At 44.8% G+C, this 10,872-nt stretch overlaps 1 protein-coding gene across 3 annotated transcripts in view; it reads right to left on the bottom strand.

Annotated features, from left to right (window-relative positions):
* Positions 1-10,872, bottom strand: part of Slc6a2 (solute carrier family 6 (neurotransmitter transporter), member 2) — a 45,285-nt gene that overhangs the window by 26,167 nt on the left and 8,246 nt on the right. For all 3 annotated transcript variants that reach the window (XM_005388321.2, XM_005388320.2, XM_005388322.2), the window contains 2 exons: positions 7,413-7,544; positions 5,356-5,593 (listed from right to left, as the gene is read on the bottom strand). In XM_005388321.2, the coding sequence (XP_005388378.1) occupies positions 5,356-5,593; positions 7,413-7,544 (370 nt within the window). The remainder of the gene's footprint in view (positions 1-5,355; positions 5,594-7,412; positions 7,545-10,872) is intronic.

Genomic DNA, 10,872 nt, shown 5'->3' with positions numbered 1-10,872 from the left:
GGGAGGGAAAGGAAGATGCTTAATTCTTCACCTTCCCATGGTTTTATGTGCCAAGTATTAAATGGTGCCAATCATTTTTTCACTGCCTTCACTATTAAAATAATGACAAAGTCACCAAACCACCAGTGGTTCCTTGAAACTTGCTAAAACTGCCTCTGGTGACCAAACAGATAGCTCCAATGTTCCCTCCCAGGCCTGGCTGACCCCATATGCATTTGAAGCCCATTCAGAGAGGTAGTGGTTGTCTAGATATTTCCTCAGCAAAAAGATCCAGAGTCCAGAGCTTTTTGCCAGGAGAAGAAATGAGAATCTAGCCTCTTCTACTCGGCAGGCCCAAGCCATGGGGTTTGAAACAAGTAACTTGGGTTTGTTTTAGTTTTCCAGCAATTTAATGAAAATGAGTCATTGTTAGGGGAACTATCCAGGTTTTCCGAAGCCTATGGGCCAAAAGGGCTAAATTTCTCACTTGACATTTAAAAGTACAGAGGTTTAACATGAGGGTAAAGGGAGACCTTTCTTCCTTACCAGGAGGTGGCATGTGATGTTTTCTACCACCAGACACAAACTCCCAAAAAATACTCTTTCACAGATAATGCCAGAGCCTCAGAGTCTCTTTTGAGCTGTGAGCTCTTTGGCTTCAGGCCGGAAGCCTGGGGAGAATGGCAGTTTCTTTTTTTCCTTGAATGATATGCTCACCCTATCACCATAAATGAGTACAAGATGGTAACAGGATTGGCCAGGAGGTTTGGGGAAAGAAAAAATTATCTGATCTCCTCAGGGCTGGCACTGGAAGTCCCAATTCCTGGCTTTAACAAGCTGAGTTGAGTGGTTTTAAGCAGAAACATTGAGACAAAAGAGCCACGTGCCACGCAAAATGCAGAGGCAGCCTATGAGCCAGTGTCAGCCTCTGTGAAGTACACAGGCAGGGCCAAGGTGAGAAAGAGATGCAAGAGCACGTCACCTGTTGGCCTGAAAACAACCCTGTCCACCTATCTGGGATAGTGTCCTCCTGGAGACTAACAGGACAGAGGAGAAAACCAGAAGAGAGATTGCATACAGTGTGCAAGCCCTCGGTCAGACAACTTGGATTCAGATCCTAGTTCTGCCACATGCCTCAAACTACACCTTCTTAACTTGTAAAATGAGAGTAATTTCCACCTCCATGATTTGTGAAGATTAAATGAGACTTGGATCTGAAGAGACGCAGGGACCTAATTCAGGGTAGCTATGAGATTGCAGGAGCAGGAGCGGAGGGCAAGCTCAGGAGAGGAGAAGAGAGGTCTGTAGGGCAGAAGAGTGCAGAACTAAGGCTTCATTCTTTTTCTCTATCTAATCCCCCAAGATGCCTTGGTCCTACACACAAAAACATCCTATTCTTCCACCTCATTCTGCTCGTAGCTGGGCCTGAAGGAAGTTTAGGCTGCAATCAAAGTGACCAGGATCTCCAGACCCAACTCACCTCTCTCTCCTCTTGAATCTCTCTGCAGAGGTAGACATGCTGACCATAAAGAGCAAGAATCAGATACTAACGGCACTAGAAATGACAATGCCATCTATTTCTGTTTTGATTTATAAGAATTGAGATTGCCAAGAGCCAAAGAAAAAACATACTTTTTCCTCCCTGAGAGGGTAAGAGGAAAAGCATGCAACAAATGACATGGATTAGCAGCCCCAGCCGCTCTTCATCCTCACTGACTCCCTGTCTAACCACACTCATAAAATAGGAAGACTTAAAACCTCCATATGAAAGCTCACCAACATTTCTGGGGTCTTCTGAGGTCATGCTTCTTGGGATAAAAATGAAGGAGGCCCTAGATTATCCATGACATGAGACTGTAGGGATGTCAGTCTGACCCCTATGGGTATCTTGTTCTGAGATCAAGGAGTGCCATGGCCAGGACAAGGGCCCTTACATTGGTTCCCATTAGAATCATGGGAGAAGCTATTGATAAAAATCCACATGTTCTGGCTGTACCCCAAAATGTGAGACCAAGTCTCTGGGGTACAGGATCCAGGCAGCAGTGTGTATTAAATCCCTCTAGGTGATTCTAATATGCAGCCACTACTGGAACCTCTGGGCTAAGAGCTGGAGCCCCACACCCTGATTATTTGTGTTCAAACTCACTTTGAATGTCATTTTTAACCTGGCTGGCTTCACACAAGTCATTTACTGCTTTGTGCCCATTCTTCATTCATCAGAATAAGTTTAAAAAGATAGTATAGAAGAAGTACTTTGTACAATGACCAGGACAAAAAAAAACAAGCAATGGATGAATATAGGTGTGACTCACAACATCTCTCAATAACAACCATTTATAGGACACAGACAGCACTTACTTTAAGGGAATATGCTTTTCAGTTTTGCTGCTGGAAGGGCTGGGTCCAGTGTAAAGACAGTCAGGCCTCCAGCTCCAGGATTAAACCAGATGTTCAGTCTCAGGGGTTTCATGAGCAAGGGCAAGTGCTGTCTGGGCCCAAAGCTTGTCTCTGCACAGAACTAGCCATGTCTCCTCTGTGAGGCCTCTTTGTGTGTGCAGGATGGATAAGAGTTACAGAAACTTTATTACATCCGCATGAGGCTTCAGTCAAAACGATTCATATGAAGAAGCTGAGAGAGAATCTGATACTCCTGGTTAGTGGTTAGCTGTTAACATGTCAGTGAAGAAAAGAGGAATTAGTATGGTTACTTATACCAGATGTTCACTTTAAGTAACAAGAGTGTATCTGACCCCTAGGGAGTTAGAGAGCCGTTTGAGCACAACCATGGACCCATACAATTTTGGAAGTCTGGAAGATGGAGGCAAGTGGACATACTGGCGAAGAACCCATTGTAAATTCTCCATGGTGGCCCACTGAAGAATTCAGTGGGTCCTGAGTACACTGACACTGCATGACGTAGGAGACACCAGACTTTACAGAGATCATTTTAAACCAAACAGAACCTTCTGGGTCTTGTTGCATCAGGATTGTGAAACTAGAAATGGTTGTAGGATAGCTCCAAATGCCACACAACCAGGACTCATTTCTAGATCTTTGGCTTAGGGGGGTCCATAGGATAAAGCACAGTATCCCTAAAGTTTTTTCTCATGCTCTACTCCTGTGCTTCCCCACATGATAGCCACTGGTCACATGTATCTAGTGAGAGGTAAATGAATTAACATTGAATAAAACTAAATTTTCAGATTCTCAATCACTAGCCGTATTTTGATTGCTTGGAAACCACACATGGTTAGTGGCTATTGTACTGGACCATGCAGGTCTAGAGCATTTCTACTATCTTAGAAAGCTTTATTGGGAAATTTTGCTATAGACTAGGAATCAGAAAACCACACAGCCCCCTGGCAAAATCTGGGTTATGGCCTGTTTAGATGTGACATATCAGCCAATGGCTTTTCATATTTTAAAGGGTAAAATTAAACAAGAAGATTACATGACAGGAAACTATGTAGCCTACAAGGCCCAAAATAGTAGAACTGTGTTGGGACTTTTGCTCTAGATCATGTGAATCATAAGGATGGAGCTCCAGTGGGATTTGTCTGCTCTACCTCACAGTGTATAACCTTTACTTTATGCTCTTTGCTTTCTTGCTACCATGTGTATAGGGGTTGCTCACGTGAGACTCACCTATGGCTAAGTAGGTGACGGTAGATGTTATAGTTGACGTTACAATTTCAGCACAGCACAAGGTAAATATTTAAACTGTTGGTGGAGGAAACTAATTTGACCTTCTCTCTCCTCAAGAACATACAAGGATGCAGTAGTGATGACAGAGTGGAAAGGGTGGTTATAGATTAAGGTTAAAATAAGGACTGTTATAGATTATTTTATATAATAAAATAAACTTCCAGGAAGCTATACTACATGATTCTAATGGGAGCCAATGTCAAGGGCCTTTGTCTTGGCCATGGCACTCCCTTGTCTCAGAACAAGATACCCATAGGGGTCAGGTTGACATCTCTATAGTCTTATGTCATGGGAAATCTAGGGCTCCTTCATTCTTATCCCAAGAAGCATGACTTCAGAAGACCCCAGAAATGTTGGTGAGCTTTCATGTGGAGGTTTTAAGTCTTCCTATTTTATGAGTGTGGTTTAGGCAGGGAGTCGGTGAGGATGGAAGGCAGAGGGGGCTGCTAATATATATAACCTTCAGTGAAGATATATAGATAGAGATATAGAGATAGAGATATCTTCACTGAAGAGTTGCAATCAATTAATCTAGAAGGGATAATGGAAATAGAAATAATTACAAAACAAACATTATTATCACGGTTTTTGGTTGACACCAGGTCTCCATGACAAGCTGCACTGAGACAGAGAATCATCTGCATGCCTTTCTCCCCCAAAATGCACACCCTCAATCTAATCATGAAAGAGCAACAAACAAACTTGAACTGAGGGATATTTCCCAGCATAACTGGCCAATATTCTTCAAAAGTGTCAAGATCATGAAACTCAAGGAAAGAATAAAGGACTCTCACAGATTGGAGGAGGCTAAAGAGATAACTGAACACCAGAAGATGGCATCCACAAGGAGACTGGGGAAATTCACATGAGGTCTGTAGTAGACTACCTGATATGTACTATGTGAATGACAATTTTCTGGTTGCCATACCTGTTCCCTAGTTATATCAGGTCCCACCCTTAGGGAAAGCGGAGACAGCTAAGTGTGCTATTGTTACAATTTTTTATGTCTAAAATCATCCTAACTTTTCCTTCCTTTCTTTAGTTTTTAACAATCTTCTATCTTCCACCAGCAGCTAGAGCCCTTCTCATACACCCATCTCAAGCACTCTCACTAAGCTGCATGTACTGGTCTGCTTTAATTTTGCGTTGAAGCTCCAACTACTTTCCCCAAGGAAGCCCTCAAGGGACAGCAGCACAAGGTAAGTCAGAGGACAGCTCTACAGTCAGGTTGACTTGGGTTTCACTTGCAACACCCTAACTCTCTAGGTGTCTCCTGACAGGGTCAGTTCCTATGTCACCACCTCTGATAGGCCTCCCTGTCCACCGCAGCTAAAGTCCCTTATTTTCCCACAGTCAACTTCTCCTGCATCCCTGATTTTAGTTCCTTAAGGAAGCTTCCCTATCCAAAGTGCTTGTGACTTCCTAAAGGCCACATCTATCTTTAACACTCTCTTGCTTCCTCATCTATTTTCAGGCATATCAGCTCTCCATCTCTACTCTCCTGCTGCACCCCAGAAGCTCCTTCAGCTTTTGGATTCCTGTCCTCTAACTCAGCCTATAACAACATGAATGCTGACTAGTGTGCTACTTCTTCCTCTCCTGGTTTGCTTTGGTTTGGTTCAGATCCTGCCCAGGCCTCAGTGCATGCAACATGAGAAGTCCATGACTTACTCATAAAACTCTGCTGCCGGTGTGAACTTGTACTTGGAGTACTTGGTGTGGTTGCCCAGTACGGAGCTGTTGAAGAGCTTGGGGTCAGTACAGTTGGGGCTATTCCAGGCGTGGCCACAGTCTGTCCAAGGCAGGTTCAAAGTGAAGGAGGCAAAGAGGTAGTAGAATGACCAGGCGATGATGGCATTGTAGTAGAAGCCAACGTAGAGGGCCATGAGGATCACAGCATAGCCAACTCCTGTATGGGGACACAGAGGTCTGGCTTCCCCAGGCCCAGCCCTTGAGTCACTGCCCCAGGGGACTTGGTTCTAACCACTGTGCTCCCTGTCACCTAATCCTCTCCTTTTCTATAGCAGAATGTCAGAGCCCCACCATATTCCACAGGCACCCATCATTTCTTCTCCTGATCCTGTCTTGCTACTGTAGCCCTCTCTTCCCACTTATTGGGAGTTATGCACCAGGAAGCAGAGCAGCTGTGTCAGGAGTTGGAGTATCTGAACTCCCTCACCCCTTGTCCAGGAAAATATGCTGGAATATTTCATACTCCATCTCCTCATCCAGGGAGAAACCGATCTGATGACATGCACTTTATGGGCTGCCTCCCTTCTTTATTCCTGCAACAATTTTTCCAAATAACTTATTACACTTAAGTCCTTTCCTCAGGATCTGCTTCCCAGGGAATCTTAACCAAGCACTCACCGATCAGAACTCAGCCCAGTTTGTTCTGTGGGTTCTTTTCTCAATCACCTGCTTCAAGGCCAATACATTACCTTTCTGGATGTATGAGATGCTCCATTATGACTAGTTCTGTGGCTTTATCATAGAGAAGACAGTTTTTTTTTCTTGCCTACCCAGCATTGCTTAAAGGGATTATCCTTAAGCAAGTTGTAGCCTGTAGGCTTTGGATGAGAGTAATCACCTGAATCCTTTGTCAATCATGAATACATGATGCAGGCCTGACCAATCAGAGAACCACTTCCCTGTATCCACAGTGATTGGTTCATAGATAAGCATATGAGTAGAGTCAAACCAATGAGAGTCTTCTCTGGGACCTTTAAAGAAGCCATGAATATATAAGGTAGTTTTGTTAAACTTGGTAGGATTTAAGCCTGAAATTGTTTATGGCCATCTTTGCTAGCAATTGAGAAGAACATACCTAGGAATGATACTAATGTAAAAGAAAATGGTCTTGTGATTTAGAGGGAAATTCCAGACAATGCAATTTGAGCACCTGGAGTAAGCTATACCTGACTTGACCCCTGGATTTTACTGTAACATGAGCCAAAACCTCCCCTTTTATATTAATGCCAGCTTGAGCTGAATTTGTGGCAATTAAACCAAAAGGATACTAATACCTATGTCGCGTAAGACTTGCGCATCAGCCCATATTTACTATAGAACTAAGTATAGAGAATATGCTTCAAGACACTTGCAGCTCAGAAAAGGCTCAAAGAAGTCACATTTGTCCTCATTGCCACTGGCTCCCTAAACACTGCTGGGGAGACTCTAAGTCTTGCTTAGTGCCACTAGCTGTCTAGAGAACAAGGAATGACTGTTATCATGGCTACTTTCTCCAGATATACTCTAAGACCCAAATGCAAGTAGGCTCATCTGAGATCCGAGTTGTAATAAACCAGCTTTGGATGTGGTATTAGGAATTTCATGTGAGGCAGCTCTTTGACTGAGTCAGAAAAGATCTAGCAACAATTTATCATGTCTGCTGTGGTAGAAAGAAGAGAGTAGAGGGATGTGTGCTGGGTACCTCTGCCACTTCTCTAAGTATTTCCCATGCATAGAAATAGACACTTTGTGGTCACACAGCTGGCAGAGGCTGGACTGGAACCCAGGCTTTCAGACTTTCTACACTAATAGTATTCTGTTAACTACAAATATTCTCTGTGTGACTTTGAGTAGTGGATGCTCTTGACCTTATCAGTACTTGTGAATTTCACAAGAGAGTTGGTCCATCTTATACCTCACCTTTGGAGCAGATTTCCATGGGTCAGTGAGGAAAGACTTGGGGAAAACCTTTGACTTCTCCCAGGCTGGTTGTTTACCTTTGAAGAAAGGGCAGATCTTCCACACTGTGGCTGCCCCCTCGCGGTTGTACTGCCCCAGAGCCAACTCCATGTAGAACAGAGGCATCCCAGCAATGATGAGAAACAGGGTGTATGGGATCAGGAAGGCACCTGAGGGACACAGAGGCAGAGTGTGATCCATGAGGCGCGAGTTCCTCGAAGTGCTTCGGATCCCCACTCACCTGTTACTTGACCATCTCCCAGGGCATGTTTTATGACAGATAAATGGAGTTATGTATCGCAATTAAAACAAATCACAGCAGAATAATAATACCAGTAGTAATTGCAGTCATAATAATAAGGTTCCATAGTCAAATTAGTAAAGTCTAGGTTAAGCAAAGCCAAATAGGTTTATTTTGGGTAGACTCTTCCTGTAGATCACAACAAGAAAAATTCTAAGTGTAGCTTTTGTCAAATTCACATACACAGAAGCTTTTGGGAATCACCCTGGAAGTGTCAATCTAACCCAAACCCTTCCCTTTATAGGTTATAAGATTAAGTCCAGAGGGAGCCTAAAGCTACATATGAGCTGGTTTCTAATTACTCTCATATGTATATCAGTAGATATCACTGTAAAGTCAAGTCCCATGTGGTTGGGATCTCACTGAATTCATTTTAGAATCTCACAACAGCCCACAGACATAGTATGCAGCCAGGGTCACTTTGATCCCTAGGAAGTAGGGAGGCAGAGAAGAGAGTTGACTTTGCTTGTTGGTGTTACTGGTACATGACAGAAGCAGGATTCACATTGAGGTCTTCTGACCAGTTGGACTTACCCTGTTACAGGCAAAAGCTAAAGCACAGGGAATAGGATTTTGAGGCTCTGACCAGGGCAGATGCCCTCCCAGGGCATGGCAGAAACTTCAGGCATTCCTAGGCAATGGGCAGGAACTAATCCCTGGGAGAATCCCTGGTAGAACTAGAAGTGTCGTAGTTCCAGAGCCAACTCTCGGTGTGCCCTGGCAGCACTGAATGAACGTAGTGGATTCTGGCACTGCCAGGTAAGTCTAGGCTGAAAACAGCCAGCCCCTTCTCCCACAGATCCTATTTTACAGGCAAGGCAACTGATATTTAGAAAAATCAAGTTGCCTGTCCAAACTGTTAAGTATGCAGCTTGGCTACAAACCTGGATCTGTCTAAACCCCATCTGCTTCTCCTCTTGAATGAGCGGAGCCAGAAGCAGGAGTAGGAAGTAAGGTAGTAAACAGTTCCATAGGTCTGAAGACTGAAGTCAGTGGTCCCAGGGAGCAAGTGAAAGGAAAAGGTCACAGCTCAGAGGCCCGCACTGGGGTGCGCCACTGGCAACTCAATGTTCTCTTCTATAAAGCCAAGGAGGGGAGAATACCATCTGCCAGTTAACTAGGTGTCTGGCTTTGGCCCAAGTTCACAACTTGAAATCTCCAGGCAGTACTACCAACAACCTGTGAACTACCCAATCTGAGCGTCAGCTTTTCTCGTTCTGGCTGAGAATCACAGCAAAAGGAGGGCACAGGAGACAACAAGGGCTCAGCCAGAGCCCTCAGGTCTCCTCCAGGAGTGGCTTTGATGTGGGCTAGTCAGAGCTTCATTCAAGTGAACATAGATCAAGAAGATTCAAGAATGATGGAATGGCCAAGTATGAATGAAAATCAGAGAACTTACCAGTGGCCATTGCTGCTTTATAATCCTTCTAAAAGAGGGCATCAGCCAGCCGGCTGGCTCAAATCCCCTTGCAGAAAGAAACTACGCAGAGCTGAAGAGTTAGAAATGGGTGTCAGGTTGACTGAGGTCTGCTGAGAAGCAGCTTGCAATGGCCCTGTGAAGCCAAGGCTGGATTTAACCCTCCTAAAAGCCACTGCCTTGCTAGTCTCAGACCCACTACATTTTTGTGTCCCCAATACACTTCACATGTGGCGGTGTCAGCAGCTACCAGCCTCACACACACCTGGGAGCCTCAAGGGCCATAAGCCTCAAATCCTGTCTTGGCTTTGGACTGCTGTGTTTGTACTGGTGCTGGGCTAACTGGCAGAGCTGTAAAAACACAGGCAGAGTGCATCACGTAAGGGGCTCAGCACCAGGCGATGCACCACCCCAACCCCAAAATTGTATGTTGACAAAGTGCTTACCTTTGCGAGGGTACACCTAGATTTTTGCACACCGACACTCACACAAGCTCACAAGGAAAAGAAGTGCCTACTCTGACAGAGATTCGAGTCCATTTGTGAATGGATTTAGTTTAGTTTTGTTTTTTTTTTTTAAAAAAAAAAAAAAACAAAAAAGCATTGCCTTATGAGTGCAATTCACAGTGTCAGCCATCGTGCTATTAAATCCTTACTGGCCACAGAGGGATTCTGGAATCCTCTATGCAAGTGCCAAGTCCTCAGGAAGGGAAATCAGTGGTCCCGAAGGTCATAAAACTGGTCACCTGTGCAAGTAAGGAGACCCTCAAGAAAAGGGAGAGGGTGGGAAATGTTCAGTAAGGAATGTGGTAGCCCAGGAGTGATGGGGAACTGGGGAAGGGAGAGGTAGTCTAAGGAAGGAAAGGAGGGTCCCCTGAGATTAGTCTGTTGGGGACAAGATTTCTTGGACTGAATTCTGGCCACATTTTGAAATACACAAGAAGTGGAAATCTACAGAGCTATTGCCTTGATGCCTACAGCTCATCTACTGACCATCACTGTCTGTGACTAAGGAAATATTTGGTGAATGACTATAGGAGCCAAGTTTGACCCCTTTCCCCAAACCTTTAAGAACATAGCGAATAGAGTGCAAAAGGGGATTAGATATCAGTCAGGAGACAGTTGCTCATGGGGGCCCTGCCCAGTACTGGAAGGACTAGGGCAACAGCACAGAGGGAGGTCTATGGTCCTCATGTCGACATAGTTAAAGATAACAAATCATGCCACAACTATTAACTGAAACACATTGTATCTTCCCATTTTGGCAAAAAGAGCTTTGTTGTAATGGTTCTATTATAAAGTTCAAGTTTGGGATTCTCAGTTCTTGGACCTCTGGGCTGGAATCTGGTTATCCAGAGGGAGCCCTGCTGGCCTTGTCCCCAGTCTTCCCCACCTAAGCTCCACCCAGCAATGTGAGAGGCGTTTTGGATGCACATGTAGACTTTTCCGCATGTATCCATACATGTGCAAGCTCTGTCTAAAACCCCTGTAGACAACAAGCCTCTGGCTCCCCTCAGAGTTGGGGTGTGCAAATCTACAGCACAGAACACTTTATGGAAGAAGAAAGCAAGCAAGGGGGCCATGCAGACCCAGAAGAGGGCTTGGACCTCTTGGGACAGGAGAATCCTGAGTCTGGGTCCCTGGAGCACGGAGTGTGTGGGAGGCAGTGCTCTGGGTGGGAAGGCGAGGAGGACAGAGCTAGGTTCTCCAAAGGCCAGGGCCCAGAATAGGCCCCCTTGCCTGCCGCTAAGTATTTTTCCAGGTCCTGGCCCTGCTATTTA

Source organism: Chinchilla lanigera, unplaced genomic scaffold (genome assembly GCF_000276665.1).
Source record: "Chinchilla lanigera isolate Chin_1 unplaced genomic scaffold, ChiLan1.0 scaffold00032, whole genome shotgun sequence".
Classification (NCBI taxonomy): domain Eukaryota; kingdom Metazoa; phylum Chordata; class Mammalia; order Rodentia; family Chinchillidae; genus Chinchilla; species Chinchilla lanigera.
This window is presented reverse-complemented; position numbering and strand designations above follow the sequence as displayed.